At 42.0% G+C, this 25,061-nt stretch overlaps 1 protein-coding gene across 1 annotated transcript; it reads right to left on the bottom strand.

Annotated features, from left to right (window-relative positions):
• Positions 1 to 6,770: 6,770 nt before the first annotated feature.
• On the bottom strand, positions 6,771 to 10,710 carry LOC139546217 (tubulin alpha chain-like). The gene is made up of 4 exons (XM_071354344.1): positions 10,340 to 10,710; positions 8,475 to 8,697; positions 8,204 to 8,352; positions 6,771 to 7,897 (listed from the first exon to the last, which is right to left on the bottom strand). The coding sequence occupies exons 1-4, from the start codon at positions 10,340 to 10,342 to the stop codon at positions 6,920 to 6,922; spliced, it is 1,353 nt and encodes a 450-aa protein (XP_071210445.1). The 5' UTR covers positions 10,343 to 10,710; the 3' UTR covers positions 6,771 to 6,919.
• Between the last annotated feature and the right edge of the window lie 14,351 nt (positions 10,711 to 25,061).

Below are 25,061 nucleotides of genomic sequence, written 5' to 3'. Positions count from 1 at the left end.
ATTTCAGATAACATGGTACCTTTAAAACCTGGTGTCGTACCATTTCAGATAACATGGTGTCTTTAAACCTGGTGTCGTACCTTTTCAGATAACATGGTGCCTTTAAAACCTGGTGTCGTACCATTTCAGATAACATGGTGTCTTTACACCTGGTGTCGTACCTTTTCAGATAACATGGTACCTTTAAAACCTGGTGTCGTACCATTTCAGATAACATGGTGTCTTTACACCTGGTGTCGTACCTTTTCAGATAACATGGAGTCTTTAAACCTGGTGTCGTACCATTTCAGATAACATGGTGCATTTAAACCTGGTGTCGTACCTTTTCAGATAACATGGTGCCTTTACACCTGGTGTCGTACCATTTCAGATAACATGGCCTTTAAACCTGGTGTCGTACCATTTCAGATAACATGGTGCCTTTAAGCCTGGTGTCGTACCATTTCAGATAACATGATGCTGCTAAACCTGGTGTCGTACCATTTCAGATAACATGGTGCCTTTAAGCCTGGTGTCGTACCATTTCAGATAACATGGAGTCTTTAAACCTGGTCTCGTACCATTTCAGATAACATGGAGTCTTTAAACCTGGTGTCGTACCATTTCAGATAACATGGTGCCTTTAAGCCTGGTGTCGTACCATTTCAGATAACATGGAGTCTTTAAACCTGGTCTCGTACCATTTCAGATAACATGGAGCCTTTAAACCTGGTGTCGTACCATTTCAGATAACATGGTGCCTTTAAACCTGGTGTCGTACCATTTCAGATAACATGGAGTCTTTAAACCTGGTGTCGTACCATTTCAGATAACATGGAGTCTTTAAACCTGGTGTCGTACCATTTCAGATAACATGGAGTCTTTAAACCTGGTGTCATACCATTTCAGATAACATGGAGTCTTTAAACCTGGTGTCGTACCATTTCAGATAACATGGAGTCTTTAAACCTGGTGTCATACCATTTCAGATAACATGGTGCCTTTAAACCTGGTGTCATACCATTTCAGATAACATGGTGCCTTTAAACCTGGTGTCGTACCATTTGAGATAACATGGAGTCTTTAAACCTGGTGTCGTACCATTTCAGATAACATGGAGTCTTTAAACCTGGTGTCGTACTATTTCAGATAACATGGAGTCTTTAAAGCTGGTGTCATACCATTTCAGATAACATGGTTCAACTTCTATTAAGCATTCCCGAATGCTTCCAGAACTTACTAGAACGATCTCATTTATACAGGACAAAATTATTTTTGTACGTTTTTATGTCGTTTACATTTTTTACAGGAACTTCTATATAGACAGTTCCCAAAAATAAGCATTACCAAGTGTGAAGGGAGGCTTTCATCTCTATCTTAAGGGGGGGCTGAGAATGAGAGAGTAGGTGTGTGAATGTTTATTTATGTATTTATCCTTCATTCTACGGGCCAGTATGAGCATAGTCCATTTTCCATCAACTTAGTTATATGCATACTTGAATCATTTCACCATGATGTGTATTTGTATGAATGGGAGTTATATTATAATGTAATTATGTTAATTGTGTTATCATTTTGTTATTTCCTTGTTCCCTCTCTCTGATCACAGGTAATGAGTGTTTCCACCTCTCCTCCACTATCTCTGATCACAGGTAATGAGTGTTCCCTCTCTCCTCCACTATCTCTGATCACAGGTAATGAGTGTTCCCTCTCTCCTCTACTATCTCTGATCACAGGTAATGAGTGTTCCCTCTCTCCTCTACTATCTCTGATCACAGGTAATGAGTGTTCCCTCTCTCCTCCACTATCTCTGATCACAGGTAATGAGTGTTCCCTCTCTCCTCCACTATCTCTGATCACAGGTAATGAGTGTTCCCTCTCTCCTCCACTATCTCTGATCACAGGTAATGAGTGTTCCCTCTCTCCTCCACTATCTCTGATCACAGGTAATGAGTGTTCCCTCTCTCCTCCACTATCTCTGATCACAGGTAATGAGTGTTCCCTCTCCTCTACTATCTCTGATCACAGGTAATGAGTGTTCCCTCTCTCCTCTACTATCTCTGATCACAGGTAATGAGTGTTCCCTCTCTCCTCCACTATCTCTGATCACAGGTAATGAGTGTTCCCTCTCTCCTCCACTATCTCTGAACACAGGTAATGAGTGTTCCCTCTCTCCTCTACTATCTCTGATCACAGGTAATGAGTGTTCCCTCTCTCCTCCACTATCTCTGATCACAGGTAATGAGTGTTCCCTCTCTCCTCCACTATCTCTGATCACAGGTAATGAGTGTTCCCTCTCTCCTCCACTATCTCTGATCACAGGTAATGAGTGTTCCCTCTCTCCTCCACTATCTCTGATCACAGGTAATGAGTGTTTTCTCTCTCCTCTACTATCTCTGAACACAGGTAATGAGTGTTCCCTCTCTCCTCTACTATCTCTGATCACAGGTAATGAGTGTTCCCTCTCTCTCCTCCACTATCTCTGATCACAGGTAATGAGTGTTCCCTCTCTCTCCTCCACTATCTCTGATCACAGGTAATGAGTGTTCCCTCTCTCCTCCACTATCTCTGATCACAGGTAATGAGTGCCCCCTCTCTCCTCTACTATCTCTGATCACAGGTAATGAGTGTTCCACCTCTCCTCCACTATCTCTGATCACAGGTAATGAGTGTTCCCTCTCTCCTCCACTATCTCTGATCACAGGTAATGAGTGTTCCACCTCTCCTCCACTATCTCTGATCACAGGTAATGAGTGTTCCCTCTCTCCTCCACTATCTCTGATCACAGGTAATGAGTGTTCCACCTCTCCTCCACTATCTCTGATCACAGGTAATGAGTGTTCCCTCTCTCCTCCACTATCTCTGATCACAGGTAATGAGTGTTCCCTCTCTCCTCCACTATCTCTGATCACAGGTAATGAGTGTTCCCTCTCTCCTCCACTATCTCTGATCACAGGTAATGAGTGTTCCCTCTCTCCTCCACTATCTCTGATCACGGGTAATGAGTGTTCCCTCTCTCCTCCACTATCTCTGATCACAGGTAATGAGTGTTCCCTCTCTCCTCTACTATCTCTGATCACAGGTAATGAGTGTTCCCTCTCCTCCACTATCTCTGATCACAGGTAATGAGTGTTTTCTCTCTCCTCCACTATCTCTGATCACAGGTAATGAGTGTTCCCTCTCCTCCACTATCTCTGATCACAGGTAATGAGTGTTTTCTCTCTCCTCTACTATCTCTGATCACAGGTAATGAGTGTTTTCTCTCTCCTCCACTATCTCTGATCACAGGTAATGAGTGTTCCCTCTCTCCTCCACTATCTCTGATCACAGGTAATGAGTGTTTTCTCTCTCCTCCACTATCTCTGATCACAGGTAATGAGTGTTCCCTCTCTCCTCTACTATCTCTGATCACAGGTAATGAGTGTTTTCTCTCTCCTCCACTATCTCTGATCACAGGTAATGAGTGTTCCCTCTCTCCTCTACTATCTCTGATCACAGGTAATGAGTGTTCCCTCTCTCCTCTACTATCTCTGATCACAGGTAATGAGTGTTCCCTCTCTCCTCCACTATCTCTGATCACAGGTAATGAGTGTTCCCTCTCTCCTCCACTATCTCTGAACACAGGTAATGAGTGTTCCCTCTCTCCTCTACTATCTCTGATCACAGGTAATGAGTGTTCCCTCTCTCCTCTACTATCTCTGATCACAGGTAATGAGTGTTCCCTCTCTCCTCCACTATCTCTGATCACAGGTAATGAGTGTTCCCTCTCTCCTCCACTATCTCTGATCACAGGTAATGAGTGTTCCCTCTCTCCTCCACTATCTCTGATCACAGGTAATGAGTGTTCCCTCTCTCCTCCACTATCTCTGAACACAGGTAATGAGTGTTTCCACCTCTCCTCCACTATCTCTGATCACAGGTAATGAGTGTTCCCTCTCTCCTCCACTATCTCTGATCACAGGTAATGAGTGTTTTCTCTCTCCTCCACTATCTCTGATCACAGGTAATGAGTGTTCCCTCTCTCCTCCACTATCTCTGATCACAGGTAATGAGTGTTTTCTCTCTCCTCTACTATCTCTGATCACAGGTAATGAGTGTTCCCTCTCCTCTACTATCTCTGATCACAGGTAATGAGTGTTCCCTCTCTCCTCTACTATCTCTGATCACAGGTAATGAGTGTTCCCTCTCTCCTCCACTATCTCTGATCACAGGTAATGAGTGTTCCCTCTCTCCTCCACTATCTCTGATCACAGGTAATGAGTGTTCCCTCTCTCCTCCACTATCTCTGATCACAGGTAATGAGTGTTCCCTCTCTCTCCTCCCCTCTCTCTGATCACAGGTAATGAGTGTTCCCTCTCTCCTCCACTATCTCTGATTACAGGTAATGAGTGTTCCCTCTCTCCTCCACTATCTCTGATCACAGGTAATGACACCAACCACGGTGTCAGATTTTTACTTCTGACATGCTGACCTGTTGCACCCTCTACAACCACTGTGATTATTATTTGACCATGCTGGTCATCTATGAACGTTTGAACATCTTGGCCATGTTCTGTTATAATCTCCACCCGGCACAGCCAGAAGAGGACTGGCCACCCCTCATAGCCTGGTTCCTCTCTAGGTTTCTTCCTAGGTTTTGGCCTTTCTAGGGAGTTTTTCCAAGCCACCGTGCTTCTACACCTGCATTGCAGCATTTTTTTAAATCTGACACCGTGGTTGGATTCTCAGGAAGTTCATCTTTAAACCTATGTAAATTATGTTTTGTTTTCTGAATTTTTATAATGAGTATTTCTGTATTTGAATTTGGCGCTCTGCAATCTCACTGGATGTTGGCCAAGTGTCCCACATACCCTAGAGAGGTTTTAAGGACTGTCAAAAGCTCTTAAGACCACCATTCGCAGTCGCGCAATGTACCATCAAAAAATCTTAAGAGGTCAAATGTAGAGTCAATGTTAACAGATTAAAGGGCGACTATTACAGATGGTTACAACTGGTTTTCCTCAGGACCCAAATTTAACCAGGTTGTCTCAGTGGCGACCCAATATTTAAATTCACCAAAACCTATTTTTAATGCTGTATTGATAATAAATGTAGCAATTATATGACATGGGAACAAAATTCCCACCTCTTTCATTAAAAATAACTTAATATATCTCATATTCTTGATGATGAATGTTGGCAAACTCAATGGTTTGATACCAACAAAAATCGACCAAATTCGCTAAATAGCATTGTTAATTGCTCTTCATTGGAAAAATTATTAAATGAAAATATTATATAAAAATATATTTACAAAAAACATTTTAAAAAATTGCAGACCAACTGCCGTACCCACAGGTTGAAAAGCACTGGGTTAGTGTTAGGCACATAGGCAGTCTGCACACCACTGATAAGCCAGAACTAAATGACACAGGACAGGTGTGTTAAAGAGATTGTCCCGTTATGGTAGGCTCCGCCCACATTTTTATAAAGCTAATATTGGTGATTTACCGCCACCTGCAGTGATGCATCCTGATGTCTCCTTGGTTGTCCCCAGTCCACCTGGTCGTGCTGCTGCTCGTTTCAACCGTTCTGCCGGCGGCTATGGAACCCTGATGTGGTACCTTGTCCCGGACCTTCTGTTTGACTCCCTCTGCCGCCTCTAACTCTGAATGATCGGCTATGAAAAGCCAACTGACGTTTACTTCTGACGTGCTGACCTGTTGCACCCTCGACAACTACTGTGATTATTATTATTTGACCATGCTAGTCATTTATGAACATTTGAACATCTTGGCCATGTTCTGTTATAATCTCCACCCGGCACAGCCAGAAGAGGACTGGCCACCCCTCATAGCCTGGTTCCTCTCTAGGCTTCTTCCTAGGTTTTGGCCTTTCTAGGGAGTTTTTCCTAGCCACCGTGCTTCTACACCTGCATTGCTTGCTGTTTGGTGTTTTAGGCTGGGTTTCTGTACAGCACTTTGTGGCATCGGCTGACAAAAAAAAAAAAAAAAGCTTTATAAATACTTTTGATTGATTTACATTAGGTTACAGTGCCACCTCCTGGTTACAGATGAGAATACTAGAGCTGCAACACGTCACTGTGTTGTGTATGTGATGTTAGTGAGGAGGAAGTGGTCACGGTGTTGTGTATGTGATGTTAGTGAGGAGGAAGTGGTCACGGTGTTGTGTATGTGATGTTAGTGAGGAGGAAGTGGTCACGGTGTTGTGTATGTGATGTTAGTGAGGAGGAAGTGGTCACGGTGTTGTGTATGTGATGTTAGTGAGGAGGAAGTGGTCACGGTGTTGTGTATGTGATGTTAGCGAGGAGGAAGTGGTCACGGTGTTGTGTATGTGATGTTAGCGAGGAGGAAGTGGTCACGGTGTTGTGTATGTGATGTTAGCGAGGAGGAAGTGGTCAGAGAATATAGCCCAATCAAATCAGTGAGTACAGGCTATAGGCAAATATAATATATTTTCTATAAGCAAACAATAGGAGCATTTCAAACCAAGTCGTCTGCTGGAGAGGCTCCCACCCAACGGAGGTCCATCTCAATGAAGCTGTAATCAGCATTCATGTACAAGTTCAGCAGAAATGTTGGGTTGAAATCACTACCAAATATCCAGATTCCCCCCCCAAAATATCAACGTTTAATGAGTCACTCAGAGGCTCAAAATGATTCAGTGTTTTTTTTTTACCCGTGTCACTTCAGTAGGCTACAACGGTATTAATATCGAGAGCAGTAGGCGGTGGCCTCAGCGGAAAAACCCAGATTTCCCCCCCCAAAAAACAAACTCGTTTTGACATTCTATTTTTCATCTAGACATGAGACGTTTATTGAGAACCCTGACACAACACGACAAGATGTAGCAGAGACTGTTAACACTGCATTGGGGAATGTGTTGCTGTCATGTTAAGTGTAGGCCTCCAGCAGTGTTGGAATGTAGGGTGGCACACCCTTTAATATTCCTCTCCCTCCTCATCCTCTTCTCCCACGCTGTCAGTGCCCACCTCTTCATAGTCCTTCTCCAGGGCTGCCATGTCTTCCCTGGCCTCAGAGAACTCTCCCTCCTCCATGCCCTCACCAACGTACCAGTGCACGAAGGCTCTCTTGGCATACATCAGGTCAAACTTGTGGTCCAAACGGGCCCAGGCCTCAGCGATGGCTGTGGTGTTACTCAGCATGCACACGGCCCTCTGGACCTTGGCCAGGTCTCCTCCAGGAACCACCGTAGGGGGCTGGTAGTTGATACCCACCTTGAAGCCAGTGGGACACCAGTCCACAAACTGGATGCTCCTCTTGGTTTTGATGGCAGCGATGGCAGAGTTGACATCTTTGGGAACAACGTCGCCACGGTACAGGAGACAGCAGGCCATGTATTTGCCGTGACGAGGGTCACACTTCACCATCTGATTGGCTGGCTCGAAGCAGGCGTTTGTGATGTCAGCGACTGACAGCTGCTCGTGATAGGCCTTCTCAGCGGAGATGACTGGGGCATAGGTAGCCAGAGGGAAGTGGATACGAGGGTAGGGCACCAAGTTGGTCTGGAACTCTGTCAGATCAACATTCAGGGCTCCATCGAATCGTAGGGAGGCAGTGATGGAGGAGACGATCTGGCCAATGAGCCTGTTGAGGTTGGTGTACGAGGGACGCTCAATATCGAGGTTCCTGCGGCAGATATCATAGATGGCCTCATTGTCCACCATGAAGGCACAGTCAGAGTGCTCCAGGGTGGTGTGGGTGGTCAGGATAGAGTTGTAGGGCTCCACCACAGCCGTGGACACCTGGGGAGCTGGGTAAACGGCGAACTCCAGCTTAGACTTCTTTCCGTAGTCCACAGACAGACGTTCCATCAGCAGGGAGGTGAAACCAGAACCGGTGCCTCCTCCAAAGCTGTGGAAGATGAGGAATCCCTGGAGTCCAGTACACTGGTCAGCCTGAATGGAGAAATGGTACAATAACATTATTACATATGAGGTTACGTTAGTAAGAATAAAATGGAGAACCTGTTTTCTACCTAGAACCATAAAAGGGTTCTTCGGCTTGTCCCTGTGAAAGAACCCTTCATTTCCCAGGTAGAACCACCCAAAAATAGAACAACCTTGAAGGAAAAAAAAGGTTTCCCCCATAGAAACATGTACCTGTAGAAGCCTAGTTTCAGAATGATGAATGATGACTCACCAGTTTGCGTGTTCTACCTAGAACCATAAAGGTTAGAGGCCTGTCTCAGAATGATGACTCACCAGTTTGCGTGTCCTGTCCAGCACGATGTCAATGATCTCCTTGCCGATGGTGTAGTGACCGCGGGCGTAGTTGTTGGCAGCATCCTCCTTACCGGTGATCAGCTGCTCAGGGTGGAACAGCTGGCGATAGATACCGGTCCTCACCTCATCTGAAAGACAAAAGTAGATTCAGAATATTCTAATATCTTGGGACAGAATATTAAAATCAACTCATTCAAAGATTATGAACCAATGGACTTCGTCTAGGAAGTCAGAGGATGTCTCATCTTACCGATGACAGTGGGCTCCAGATCAACGAAGATGGCACGGGGGACATGTTTTCCGGCTCCGGTCTCACTGAAGAAGGTGTTGAAAGAGTCGTCTCCACCTCCACGAGTCTTGTCACTGGGCATCTGTCCGTCTGGCTGGATCCCATGCTCCAGGCAGTACAGCTCCCAACAGGCGTTACCCATCTGGACTCCGGCTTGGCCCACATGCATAGAGATACACTCACGCTGAAAGAGAGAGGCGGTACAAGAGATCAACCACATGAAAACTTGAATCAAATGCAAATGTTTAGGTTTTAAAGCTGTTTCATAGATTAAAGAGTAAACTAACATGATAGATAGGATATACAAATGTCTTTTTTACTACTAAAAGACAACCTTGCTTTCTTCATCTCCCCTTTTATTGTCTACCTACAATATCTATTACAGTAATATAATGTCCTAACGTAACTTTGTGATTTTTTGAAGCAATTACAGTTGGGAATATAAATGTATTAATTCTTCATAATCAGAACATATATCTCCTAAGCCTCAGACCTTATTTTTGGCATCTAGTCCAAATCACTATTCTTTCACATTTATTTTCCCCTTAAGGATGGCTGAACGAACCAGAAGGATCTCATATACGTTTTAGGACTACAAGCTGGCGAGCTTGGTGTAGATAAGAATTTGTTCTTAACTGACTTGCCTATTTAAATAAAAGGTTAAATAATATATTTTTTTAATTCAAAAGTCATTGGCTGTGTCCAAGAGGACCAAAAACACAATGTATCATGGGTCACTTTTGACCGACTGATCTACAAATAATAATGAGTCTTTTTTTTATGATGAAAGTTAATTTGTAGATCAGTCAGCCATCGTTTTGATGCTCTCAAACACAGCCATTGGCTAGGCTATCCTGCTTGGCCACCATCTTGGGTATATGACACTCATACTGTAAGTCATCTTGCAAATCCTCTGCCATTTGAGGAGAATATTTTTTTTTTTTAATGACCCTGTATCTTTAAGAGCAGAGGACCAGAGACGAAAAGGTGTGCCTTGTTCCTGTGGGCCACTCCCCTAATCCCCCGCGCTCCTTTTCTCCCTCCGTCCAACCAGCTGCGCACCAACTGCAGTGTAACAGCGACAGATCTCACAGAAAATGGCTACCATCCCAAACCGCTTCTCCTCTTAGCTTCATGTCATCCTCCTCTTTGAAATGCCGAAATGTCCAAAAAAACATGTTCATTTTTTTCTAATAATTTTTTTGTTTTTAAATATGCAATTGATGTTTGTCCTGAAGCTAAGTGTTTTTTTTTAAATTGTATTTAAACAATGGACAGTCTATGAACAAGTAGAACAATGACCCACATTGGATGTACAGCTATAGATTGTCAAACAAATATATATTTTGAATTTAACCTAAATAATTCTAAAATCACATGTATCCTTAAAACAGCTGTATACATAACACACTAAAACATCGACATATGACGAACAGGCAATGCAGAGAATCCGCTGATGAGATAGTTAAGGGCGGGAATCAAAGCCAATTGCGCATTAGATTACATTCTCAGGATGGGTGAACTTGGTACGTTGATGAGCGTTTCTTACTGCATTTATTTTTTTTAACTTAACAGTACATTCTAAATGCTTTATAGAACCATTAGTACACAGTGACGTTCTCGTTTCCTAGTTAAAGGTTAAATAAAAATGTAAAAAAATAAGTAGTAGGCAAAAACAGATTTCAGGCATGTGCCACCGCCACGGTCTTTATAGAACAGAATCCTTCGTCCACATGCTTTTCAACTTTATCTAATTCTATCATTTTCGTTTGAATACCATGTGAAATCAATACATAAAGGATTTTATAATCTGCGTCAGCACTCACCATTTTGTCTAGTTTTCTTTTCCTTCACAGGCTGACGTTGAGGATTCAGAAGAGAAGGCAGAACTGTCGGAGGAAGCAAGAGGTGGGGTTTTTATATGCCGGGAAGCAGACAGACAGGCAGGCAGGAAGCTACAGCAGAGTCTGGTTGGCTGGGGACACCGTTGGTATAAAAAGAACAAGTCCCTCCTTCTTCACACAGACAGAGTCTGGTTGGCTGGGGACACCGTTGGTATGAAAAGAACAAGTCCCTCCTCCTTCACACAGACAGAGTCTGGTTGGCTGGGGACACTGTTGGTATGAAAAGAACAAGTCCCTCCTCTTTCACAGGCAGAATCTGGTTGGCTGGGGACACCGTTGGTGGGTCGTTCTTGGATTGCTGTTGCGTAGAGAGAAATAGTAATGGCGTATTTTTGTAGGCATCATCGTTGGATGAAAATGAATTACGTTTTTGTAGGGATTTCGATAAAGTCCGAAAATGGGTTATGTGGTAAACACACGTTTAGGATATTTTATATGTTTTGTTCTATGAGATAATCTACATCAGCTAACTTCACTTTTTTTTTTTGCATTTTGAAGCGTTTATGCAATAAAAATTTAAAAAACACAAAGCACATAAAGGTCATGTTAACTGACTGGTATTATCTCATAGAACAAAACGTAGATCTCCTAAACCTGTGTTAACCTCAGACCTTATTTTCTGACCTCTATTCCAAAACCCGATTCATTCCCAAAACCCGATTCATTCCCAAAACCCGATTCATTCCCAAAACCCTATTCATTCCCAAAACCCTATTCATTCCCAAAACCCGATTCATTCCCAAAACCCGATTCATTCCCAAAACCCGATTCATTCCCAAAACCCTATTCATTCCCAATTCATTTTGTTCTGATAGGGATGGCTGAACAAACTAGAATGGTATTTAAGGAAAACAAATGACTGTATAGTTTTTACATTACATTTTAGCAGACGCTCTTATCCAGAGCAACTTGCAGTAGTGAGTACATTTTGGGACTTTTTCCATACTGATCCCCTGTGGGAAATGAACCCACAACCTTGGTGGTACATGCTCTACCAACTAAGCCACAATGGGTACATCTTACTGGCCTAAATCAACTAATATGACAGCTTATATAATATTGACCATTATGATAACATTGGGCCACCAGTAGGAGTGATAACAACAATTAGACGTTTTTTGTTTATTGAGGATTTTGTTAAATGGAAGCCACAGATGCTCAAAACTAAGGAACTTAAACCTTTAAAAAGTATTTATTAAAGTGATGTGATCAATCGGGGGTGTCATGCATCCCACAAATCTGAGGGGGGCACAAAGTACATGAGGACTGATGGGGAGTGGTCTGGAGGGGGGCTAGGCCCCCTGTTCGTATGTTGGAGAATTTTGCATTTTTTAAGCACCAAAATCTAGAGCCATACGCTCAATTCTATGTAAAATACAGTATATGTCTATTTTTCTGTATATCTAAGCATACCTCTTGAGCTGTCTGTATCCTCCTGACTGGTGGTTCTTTGTTAAAAGAAACTAAATATGCTTCGCTGTAACTCTGCTCAAATCTGGGTAAAATATTGAAAGAAATGTGAGTCTTATTCAGTACATTTAGTAAAATGCCACTGCAATTCAAGAAAACCCCCCTGGTATGAAAACAACGAAGACAAAGAGGAAGGGATGGTGTAGGGGAGAAGCGTGGGGGAGGGGAGACGGATGGGGGAGGGGTGAGTGAGGGAGGGGGGGGGGGGAGAGGGGAGGAGAAACGGGTGGGTTAGGGAGGAATAGTAGGCAAGGGGAGAAGGATTGTGTAGGGGAGAAGAGTGTGGGGGAGGAGTAGGGGACGGGAGATGTGTGCTGCGACAGGTGGGGGAGGGGAGAGGGATGGGGAGGGGCGACACAAAATAAGGGTGTTGGGTTACACCTCAAAGGATTCGTAGAAAATAAGCTTTAAAGGCATGATAATCAAGCCTTATTCCTGGGAAATGATTTCAATGTCAGTTATTCAATGGATGGCCTAGACACATGGATAGCCTAGCCGTTTACTCCATGTGTAACTCTGTGTTGTTATTTTTGTCGCACTGCTTTGCTTTATCTTGGCCAGGTCGCAGTTGTAAATGAGAACTTGTTCTCAACTGGCCTACCTGGTTAAATACAGGTGAAATAAAATATATGTAAGAATATAGAAACATGGATAGCATAGAAACATGGATAGTCTAGAAACATGGATAGCATAGAAACATGGATAGTCTAGAAACATGGATAGCATAGAAACATGGATAGTCTAGAAACATGGATAGCATAGAAACACGGATAGTCTAGAAACATGGATAGCATAGAAACATGGATAGTCTAGAAACATGGATAGCATAGAAACATGGATAGTATAGAAACATGGATAGGATAGAAACATGGATAGGATAGAAACATGGATAGCATAGAAACATGGATAGCATAGAAACATGGATAGCATAGAAACATGGATAGCATAGAAACATGGATAGCATAGAAACATGGATAGCATAGAAACATGGATAGGATAGAAACATGGATAGGATAGAAACATGGATAGCATAGAAACATGGATAGCATAGAAACATGGATAGCATAGAAACATGGATAGCATAGAGACATGGATAGTCTAGAAACATGGATAGCATAGAAACATGGATAGCATAGAAACATGGATAGGATAGAAACATGGATAGGATAGAAACATGGATAGGATAGAAACATGGATAGTCTAGAAACATGGATAGCATAGAAACATGGATAGCATAGAAACATGGATAGCATAGAAACATGGATAGGATATAAACATGGATAGCATAGAAACATGGATAGTCTAGAAACATGGATAGCATAGAAACATGGATAGCATAGAAACATGGATAGGATAGAAACATGGATAGGATAGAAACATGGATAGTCTAGAAACATGGATAGGATAGAAACATGGATAGTCTAGAAACATGGATAGCATAGAAACATGGATAGTCTTGAAACATGGATAGCATAGAAACACGGATAGCATAGAAACATGGATAGGATAGAAACATGGATAGGATAGAAACATGGATAGCATAGAAACATGGATAGTCTAGAAACAGAAACATGGATAGTCTAGAAACATGGATAGCATAGAAACATGGATAGTCTAGAAACATGGATAGGATAGAAACATGGATAGCATAGAAACATGGATAGGATAGAAACATGGATAGGGTAGAAACATGGATAGCATAGAAACATGGATAGGATAAAAACATGGATAGGATAGAAACATGGATAGCATAGAAACATGGATAGGATAGAAACATGGATAGGATAGAAACATGGATAGCATAGAAAAAGAAACATGGATAGGATAGAAACATGGATAGCATAGAAACATGGATAGCATAGAAACATGGATAGGATAGAAACATGGATAGGATAGAAACATGGATAGCATAGAAAAAGAAACATGGATAGGATAGAAACATGGATAGCATAGAAACATGGATAGCATAGAAACATGGATAGCATAGAAACATGGATAGGATAGAAACATGGATAGCATAGAAACATGGATAGGATAGAAACATGGATAGCATAGAAACATGGATAGCATAGAAACATGGATAGCATAGAAACATGGATAGCATAGAAACATGGATAGCATAAAAACATGGATAGCATAGAAACATGGATAGCATAGAAACATGGATAGCATAAAAACATGGATAGCATAGAAACATGGATAGCATAGAAACATGGATAGCATAGAAACATGGATAGTCTTGAAACATGGATAGGATAGAAACATGGATAGCATAGAAACATGGATAGTCTTGAAACATGGATAGCATAGAAACATGGATAGCATAGAAACATGGATAGCATAGAAACATGGATAGCATAGAAACATGGATAGGATAGAACCATGGATAGCATAGAAACATGGATAGTCTTGAAACATGGATAGCATAGAAACATGGATAGCATAGAAACATGGATAGCATAGAAACATGGATAGGATAGAAACATGGATAGGATAGAAACATGGATAGCATAGAAACATGGATAGCATAAAAACATGGATAGCATAGAAACATGGATAGCATAGAAACATGGATAGGATAGAAACATGGATAGCATAGAAACATGGATAGCATAAAAACATGGATAGCATAGAAACATGGATAGCATAGAAACATGGATAGTCTTGAAACATGGATAGCATAGAAACATGGATAGCATAGAAACATGGATAGGATAGAAACATGGATAGGATAGAAACATGGATAGGATAGAAACATGGATAGCATAGAAACATGGATAGCATAGAAACATGGATAGCATAGAAACATGGATAGCATAGAAACATGGATAGCATAGAAACATGGATAGCATAGAAACATGGATAGGATAGAAACATGGATAGCATAGAAACATGGATAGCATAGAAACATGGATAGCATAGAAACATGGATAGTCTAGAAACATGGATAGCATAGAAACATGGATAGGATAGAAACATGGATAGGATAGAAACATGGATAGCATAGAAACATGGATAGCATAGAAACATGGATAGCATAGAAACATGGATAGCATAGAAACATGGATATCATAGAAACATGGATAGCATAGAAACATGGATAGCATAGAAACATGGATAGCATAGAAACATGGATAGCATAGAAACATGGATAGCATAGAAACATGGATAGGATAGAAACATGGATAGGATAGAAACATGGATAGTCTAGAAACATGGATATCATAGAAACATGGATAGCATAGAAACATGGATAGGATAGAAACATGGATAGTCTAGAAACATGGATAGCATAGAAACATGGATAGTCTTGAAACATGGATAGCATAGAAACACGGATAGCATAGAAACATGGATAGGATAGAAACATGGATAGGATAGAAACATGGATAGCATAGAAACATGGATAGTCTAGAAACAGAAACATGGATAGTCTAGAAACATGGATAGTCTTGAAACATGGATAGCATAGAAACATGGATAGTCTAGAAACATGGATAGGATAGAAACATGGATAGCATAGAAACATGGATAGCATAGAAACATGGATAGGATAGAAACATGGATAGCATAGAAACATGGATAGCATAGAAACATGGATAGCATAGAAACATGGATAGCATAGAAACATGGATAGCATAGAAACATGGATAGCATAGAAACATGGATAGGATAGAAACATGGATAGCATAGAAACATGGATAGCATAGAAACATGGATAGCATAGAAACATGGATAGTCTAGAAACATGGATAGCATAGAAACATGGATAGGATAGAAACATGGATAGGATAGAAACATGGATAGCATAGAAACATGGATAGCATAGAACCATGGATAGCATAGAAACATGGATAGCATAGAAACATGGATATCATAGAAACATGGATAGCATAGAAACATGGATAGCATAGAAACATGGATAGCATAGAAACATGGATAGCATAGAAACATGGATAGCATAGAAACATGGATAGGATAGAAACATGGATAGGATAGAAACATGGATAGTCTAGAAACATGGATAGCATAGAAACATGGATAGCATAGAAACATGGATAGGATAGAAACATGGATAGTCTAGAAACATGGATAGCATAGAAACATGGATAGTCTTGAAACATGGATAGCATAGAAACACGGATAGCATAGAAACATGGATAGGATAGAAACATGGATAGGATAGAAACATGGATAGCATAGAAACATGGATAGTCTAGAAACAGAAACATGGATAGTCTAGAAACATGGATAGTCTTGAAACATGGATAGCATAGAAACATGGATAGTCTAGAAACATGGATAGGATAGAAACATGGATAGCATAGAAACATGGATAGGATAGAAACATGGATAGGATAGAAACATGGATAGCATAGAAACAGAAACATGGATAGGATAGAAACATGGATAGCATAGAAACATGGATAGCATAGAAACATGGATAGGATAGAAACATGGATAGCATAGAAACATGGATAGGATAGAAACATGGATAGCATAGAAACATGGATAGCATAGAAACATGGATAGCATAGACACATGGATAGCATAGAAACATGGATAGTCTAGAAACATGGATAGGATAGAAACATGGATAGCATAGAAACATGGATAGGATAGAAACATGGATAGGATAGAAACATGGATAGCATAGAAACAGAAACATGGATAGGATAGAAACATGGATAGCATAGAAACATGGATAGCATAGAAACATGGATAGGATAGAAACATGGATAGCATAGAAACATGGATAGCATAGAAACATGGATAGCATAGACACATGGATAGCATAAAAACATGGATAGTCTAGAAACATGGATAGCATAGAAACATGGATAGCATAGAAACATGGATAGCATAGAAACATGGATAGCATAGAAACATGGATAGCATAGAAACATGGATAGCATAGAAACATGGATAGCATAGAAACATGGATAGCATAGAAACATGGATAGCATAAAAACATGGATAGCATAGAAACATGGATAGCATAGAAACATGGATAGCATAGAAACATGGATAGTCTTGAAACATGGATAGCATAGAAACATGGATAGCATAGAAACATGGATAGGATAGAAACATGGATAGCATAGAAACATGGATAGCATAGAAACATGGATAGCATAGAAACATGGATAGGATAGAAACATGGATAGGATAGAAACATGGATAGGATAGAAACATGGATAGCATAGAAACATGGATAGCATAGAAACATGGATAGCATAGAAACATGGATAGCATAGAAACATGTTATCTTCCGGCGCCGAAAAGAGATGGCCGCCTCGCTTCGCGTTCCTTGGAAAATATGCAGTATTTTGTTCTTTTATGTGTTATTTCTTACATCGGTACCCCAGGTAATCTTAGGTTTCATTACATACAGTCGGGAGGAACTACTGAATATACGATTAACGTCAACTCATCATCGTTCCTACCAGGAATATGACTTTCCCGAAACGGATCCAGTGTTTTGCCTTCCACCCAATACAATGGATCTGATCCCAGCCGGCGACCCTGTGCGACGCCGAAAAAGGGGCAAACGAGGCGGTCTCGTGGTCAGGCTTCGGAGACGGGCACATCGCGCTCCACTCCCTAGCATACTACTCGCCAATGTCCAGTCTCTTGACAATAAGGTTGATGAAATCCGAGCACGGGTAGCATTCCAGAGAGACATCAGGGATTGCAACGTGCTCTGCTTCACGGAAACATGGCTAACTCAAGGGACGCTAACGGAGTCGGTGCAGCCAGCTGGTTTCTTCATGCATCGCGCCGACAGAAACAAACATCTTTCCGGTAAGAAGAGAGGCGGGGGGGTATGCCTTATGATTAACGAGAAGTGGTGTGATCATCATAACAACACACAGGAACTCAAGTCATTCTGTTCACCTGATCTAGAACTCCTCACAATCAAATGTCGACCGCATTATCTACCAAGGGAATTCTCTTCAATCATAATCACAGCCGTATATATTCCCCCCCAAGCAGACACATCGATGGCCCTGAACGAACTTTATCTGACTCTTTGTAAACTGGAAACCACACACCCTGAGGCTGCATTCATCGTAGCTGGGGATTTTAACAAGGCTAATCTAAAAACAAAACTCCCTAAATTCTATCAGCATATCGATTGTGCTACCAGGGCTGGAAAAACCCTAGATCATTGTTATACTAATTTCCGCGACGCATATAAGGCCCTCCCCCGCCCCCCTTTCGGAAAAGCTGACCACGACTCCATTTTGTTGATTCCAGCCTACAAACAGAAACTCAAACAACAAGCTCCCGCGCTCAGGTCTGTTCAACGCTGGTCCGACCAATCTGAATCCACGCTTCAAGACTGCTTCGATCACGCGGATTGGAATATGTTCCGCATCGCGTCCAACAACAATATTGACGAATATGCTGATTCGGTGAGCGAGTTCATTAGGAAGTGCATTGACGATGTCGTACCCACAGCAACGATTAAAACATTCCCAAACCAGAAACCGTGGATTGACGGCAGCATTCGCGTGAAACTGAAAGCGCGAACCACTGCTTTTAACCAGGGCAAGGTGACCGGAAGCATGACCGAATACAAACAGTGTAGCTATTCTCTCCGCAAGGCAATCAAACAGGCTAAGTCCCAGTACAGAGACAAAATCGAGTCGCAATTCAACAGCTCAGACACAAGAGGTATGTGGCAGGGTCTACAGTCAATCACGGATTACAAAAAGAAAACCAGCCCCGTCGCGGACCAGGATGTCTTGCTCCCAGACAGGCTAAACAACTTTTTTGCCCGCTTTGAGGACAATACAGTGCCACTGACACGGCCCCCTACCAAAACCTGCGGGCTCTCCTTCACTGCAGCCGAGGTGAGTAAAACATTTAAACGTGTTAACCCTCGCAAGGCTGCAGGCCCAGACGGCATTCCCAGCCGCGTCCTCAGAGCATGCGCAGACCAGCTGGCTGGTGTGTTTACGGACATATTCAATCAATCCTTATCCCAGTCTGCTGTTCCCACATGCTTCAAGAGGGCCACCATTGTTCCTGTTCCCAAGAAAGCTAAGGTAACTGAGCTAAACGACTACCGCCCCGTAGCACTCACTTCCGTCATCATGAAGTGCTTTGAGAGACTAGTCAAGGACCATATCACCTCCACCCTACCGGACACCCTAGACCCACTCCAATTTGCTTACCGACCCAATAGGTCCACAGACGACGCAATCGCAACCACACTGCACACTGCCCTAACCCATCTGGACAAGAGGAATACCCATGTGAGAATGCTGTTCATCGATTACAGCTCAGCATTCAACACCATAGTACCCTCCAAACTCGTCATCAAGCTCGAGACCCTGGGTCTCGACCCCGCCCTGTGCAACTGGGTCCTGGACTTCCTGACGGGCCGCCCCCAGGTGGTGAGGGTAGGTAACAACATCTCCACCCCGCTGATCCTCAACACTGGGGCCCCACAAGGGTGCGTTCTGAGCCCTCTCCTGTACTCCCTGTTCACCCACGACTGCGTGGCCATGCACGCCTCCAACTCAATCATCAAGTTTGCGGATGACACTACAGTGGTAGGCTTGATTACCAACAACGACGAGACGGCCTACAAGGAGGAGGTGAGGGCCCTCGGAGTGTGGTGTCAGGAAAATAACCTCACACTCAACGTCAACAAAACAAAGGAGATGATTGTGGACTTCAGGAAACAGCAGAGGGAGCACCCCCCTATCCACATCGACGGGTCAGTAGTGGAGAAGGTGGAAAGTTTTAAGTTCCTCGGTGTACACATCACGGACAAACTGAATTGGTCCACCCACACAGACAGCGTTGTGAAGAAGGCGCAGCAGCGCCTCTTCAACCTCAGGAGGCTGAAGAAATTCGGCTTGTCACCAAAAGCACTCACAAACTTCTACAGATGCACAATCGAGAGCATCCTGTCGGGCTGTATCACCGCCTGGTACGGCAACTGCTCCGCCCACAACCGTAAGGCTCTCCAGAGGGTAGTGAGGTCTGCAGAACGCATCACCGGGGGCAAACTACCTGCCCTCCAGGACACCTACACCACCCGATGTCACAGGAAGGCCATAAAGATCATCAAGGACAACAACCACCCAAGCCACTGCCTGTTCACCCCGCTATCATCCAGAAGGCGAGGTCAGTACAGGTGCATCAAAGCAGGGACCGAGAGACTGAAAAACAGCTTCTATCTCAAGGCCATCAGACTGTTAAACAGCCACCACTAACATTTAGCGGCCGCTGCCAACATACTGACTCAACTCCAGCCACTTTAAAAATGGGAATTGATGGAAATTATGTAAAAATGTACCACTAGCCACTTTAAACAATGCCACTTAATATAATGTTTACATACCCTACATTACCCATCTCATATGTATATACTGTACTCTATATCATCTACTGCATCTTGCCATCTTTATGTAATACATGTACCACTAGCCACTTTAAACTATGCCACTTTATGTTTACATACCCTACAGTACTCATCTCATATGTATATACCGTACTCTATACCATCTACTGCATCTGCCATGCCGTTCTGTACCACCACTCATTCATATATCTTTATGTACATATTCTTTATCCCTTTACACTTGTGTGTGTGTGTAAGGTAGTAGTTGTGGAATTGTTAGGTTAGATTACTTGTTGGTTATTACTGCATTGTCGGAACTAGAAGCACAAGCATTTCGCTACACTCGCATTAACATCTGCTAACCATGTGTATGTGACTAATAAAATTTGATTTGATTTGGATAGCATAGAAACATGGATAGGATAGAAACATGGATAGCATAGAAACATGGATAGCATAGAAACATGGATAGTCTAGAAACATGGATAGCATAGAAACATGGATAGTCTAGAAACATGGATAGCATAGAAACATGGATAGCATAGAAACATGGATAGCATAGAAACATGGATAGCATAGAAACATGGATAGGATAGAAACATGGATAGGATAGAAACATGGATAGTCTAGAAACATGGATAGGATAGAAACATGGATAGGATAGAAACATGGATAGCATAGAAACATGGATAGCATAGAAACATGGATAGGATAGAAACATGGATAGCATAGAAACATGGATAGCATAGAAACATGGATAGCATAGAAACATGGATAGGATAGAAACATGGATAGTCTAGAAACAGAAACATGGATATGATAGAAACATGGATAGGATAGAAACATGGATAGGATAGAAACATGGATAGCATAGAAACATGGATAGCATAGAAACATGGATAGGATAGAAACATGGATAGCATAGAAACATGGATAGCATAGAAACATGGATAGCATAGAAACATGGATAGTCTAGAAACATGGATAGGATAGAAACATGGATAGCATAGAAACATGGATAGCATAGAAACATGGATAGCATAGAAACATGGATAGCATAGAAACATGGATAGCATAGAAACATGGATAGCATAGAAACATGGATAGTCTAGAAACATGGATAGCATAGAAACATGGATAGCATAGAAACATGGATAGCATAGAAACATGGATAGCATAGAAACATGGATAGCATAGAAACATGGATAGCATAGAAACATGGATAGCATAGAAACATGGATAGGATAGAAACATGGATAGCATAGAAACATGGATAGCATAGAAACATGGATAGGATAGAAACATGGATAGCATAGAAACATGGATAGTCTAGAAACATGGATAGCATAGAAACATGGATAGCATAGAAACATGGATAGCATAGAAACATGGATAGCATAGAAACATGGATAGTCTAGAAACATGGATAGCATAGAAACATGGATAGCATAGAAACATGGATAGCATAGAAACATGGATAGGATAGAAACATGGATAGCATAGAAACATAATCTAGCTTTCGGCATAGGCATCTCTTTGCTCCGTGCACCTTGGAAGGAACCACTTACTAGGGAGAATATGGGGGGGGGATCTTTGCCTGGTCCAGTCAGTGTGCCCCCTCTGTAAAATACATCTGACAGATCTGTTTATAAATAACGATCATAAAACGTGGGCTTAAAAATTAAGTTTCAGTAATTCATTTATAATGAATACTATCGTGATGCTGAATGTAAAAAACGTCTCAACTTATCCACTATGTGACGTTCGGTAAGTGAAAATTATAGGAGAAAATAGCCAAGTCACAAATAGCATTTCATACCAAGTCGTAAAAAACGTCTCAACTTATCCACTATGTGACGTTCGGTAAGTGAAAATTATAGGAGAAAATAGCCAAGTCACAAATAGCATTTCATACCAAGTCGTCTGCTGGAGAGGCTCCCACCCAACGGAGATCCTTCTAAGTCAAGTTGTAATCAGCATTCAGGGACAAGTTCAACAGAAATGTATGTTTGGTTGAATCCCTCACAAATATCAATAATTGAGTCACTCCTTGGCTAAAAATGACGCAGCGGATTTTACCTGCCAATAGCCTCGGAGATGGAAAGAGGCCTCATCTTTGTATCCGTGCCATTATGGCGTCTGTGACAGAATGGGCAGCGCCATTGAGGCTATCTCCATTTTGAAGTAGTCCAATTTCTTCTTCACGATTGGCTGATTTCTCCTGATGAGCCGTTTGCACATGACTCCAAAAGGGTCACCAGTAGGGATCAGCCATTGAAGTTTGAAGTCCCACCCAGTTGACTATATTACAATGGTGGAAGCCCTCAATGGCGCTACCCAATGCTAAAACAGCCCTTTGACTACTAGAGCCCTCTATCATTCTCTATGGCTAGCCTACAGAAGCCTGCAGTAGAACAGTACACGGCAGTAGGAGGGATCACTTCCATGTCATTCCAACATACAGTATAGCACCAGGGTAAAACATTTTTTTTGTATTTGATATTTGGTTTCATGCCATAATTATGAAAATCTGAATCTGAATCAGGAGAGGATGGAGAATAATCCACATCTTTGTTTTATTGTTTTGTTTTTTAAACAACAAGAAAAAATGAATATTACAGATTTCAATGTTCTTCAATGTAGCTCTTAACTTAAAGCTGTTTCACTACCTGTACTCGGTCATGATTGTTATAGTTGAGATAGTTATATGTGTGACTTCAGGTGTTTCCTGTGATTTGGATCATTCTCCCTGCTATCTTATTAATAACCCTTACAAACCCTTACAAATACATGCTATAAATGTCAGAGCTCACAGTCTCTGTATGAGTTTTGCCTGACAGCCATTATATACTTGAGCATCGCACGTGACAAGAACTTGACCCTCCCACTAATTGGGCTACTTTTGCCCCCCCCCCCCAAAGAAAAAGCTGTTGTCTGAGTGAGGGAAATGCTGTAAATTAAGAGGACTCGATGTATTTTGAAAGATGAGACATTGGAAGATAATAAATACCACTTTGATGTCATACAAGCAAGTTTTAAAACACCCGGGTCTGCACTTCACACATTTTTTATATAATCTACAGTGTCAACGTTTACGATCAATATGTTTGATGTACAGTTACCAGATGGCATGGCGTCATACCCTTGGGGTTGTTCTGAACAGAATGTTTGTCTATTGTGACGAAAGTTTTGCAACGGGAACACGCACCTGAATGCACTCATAACTCTGTTCTATGCGTACCAAAATTATCAATCTGTTTCTCTGAATTGCCTTGTGAAAGCTTAACACTGTAAGATTGTACTTTATAACTTTAGCTAGTCATGTTGGCAATTGAACAAGCGTTTGAAACGATGCCCAGCTGACCCAGGCTGTGATTTATATAATGGCTGTTTTTGGGAGGGCGTAAACAACAACAGTAATTGTGTGATGACGAGGTGCACAGTTGTGTTCCAAACAAAACAACAATTACGCTTAATCTAGTTCCTCAATGGCACAACTGAGAGCTAAAAAAAGTACCTTATATTTGAAGACTTTTCTTTGACTTATAAAAGTGGCTAAATTACTTAAGATTAAATTGCACAGTTTGGAGAGGTGGTTGGCCACTTGGAGACGCCAGTTAGACCTCTCACTCAAACTCTTATGTTGCACCTACCTCACATTTTCCAGGAATATTCTTATGTGACAGTATCCAGAATATTTTAATATTTCGTTAGGTCACGGACAGGTCTTTACCTGGACCGTATCTATGAAAGGAATCGCAGGACAACATACAACATTGCCTGATGTGGAAGTTAAGGAAAGCATTCGAGCTAGCGAAACAGCGTTCCTCTGTCTCTCTACGTGTAGACCATGTATCTGATGCTGTCTGGTCCAAATGAGACATTGTTGCCGCCCGTAGCATTGAAGGCAAAGGGAAGCCAGCGAGCATCTGGCCTCCCGTTGACAATAAAAAAAGTATACAAAATTAGCCAATCAGCGTTGAGCTAAACTGAGCGAGGTCAACTGTGAATGGTCCTGGCGCACCACAACAAGTGTCAAGGTGAAGCCATCTTGGATTTGGCGTCACTCCTTTCATTGAATTGTTGCATCTCATTGTGTTGTTGTCCTTCAGTGGCTAGCTAGCTAAAATTGTCCCTTTCCTAAATTAGCCATGGATGGAGATAGGGAGTTGGACTTGTGGTTTTAATTCCTTCTCTGTACTGGCCAATAATTATAACGCCGATTCTGATCCAACCATTATTTCATACATTGTTGTGCTCCTGGCCTGAGAGGATGTTAGTTCAATATGTAGCTAGATGTAGAAGGCTAATGTTTACTAGCTAACGTTGCCCACGAAGGGAAGTTAGGCTAGCGAGCAAGCATTTTATCCAGGTAGCCTAGGGCAACAAAAACTAAAAGCCTGTACTGTATGACAGAGTCATAGACCGTTTAGTCAACATGAAAGAGAGGAGGATGGCATTGGTGTTTCTCTACAAGTAGGGTGAGTCAACGTGTTTTCTACTGGCACAAACACACACACAGAAATCAGAGCCATGGACAGCCACATCCTATTTAGCTTTACGTTGATTGGACAAAATTAGTTTTTGGTATCTTTTTAAATTGTCACTGTATTAGACTAAAGCAGCGGTGATTTGATGATGTTGAAGTTTAAATGGTGCTGGATGTCACGGATTCCCCCGGTACTGCTGCTCATTCCGTGCACCAGTTCCGGAGGTCTACATCACCGGCCTTCTAGGTGTCACTGAACCGTTTCATTACGCACACCTGGTTCCTCATTCCCCCCTGATTAGTAATTGTATAATTGTGGCCTT

This window comes from Salvelinus alpinus, chromosome 20 (assembly GCF_045679555.1).
Source record: "Salvelinus alpinus chromosome 20, SLU_Salpinus.1, whole genome shotgun sequence".
Taxonomy (NCBI): Eukaryota; Metazoa; Chordata; class Actinopteri; order Salmoniformes; family Salmonidae; genus Salvelinus; species Salvelinus alpinus.
Note: the sequence above shows the minus strand (reverse complement) of the source record. Positions and strands in the feature narration are given on the sequence as shown.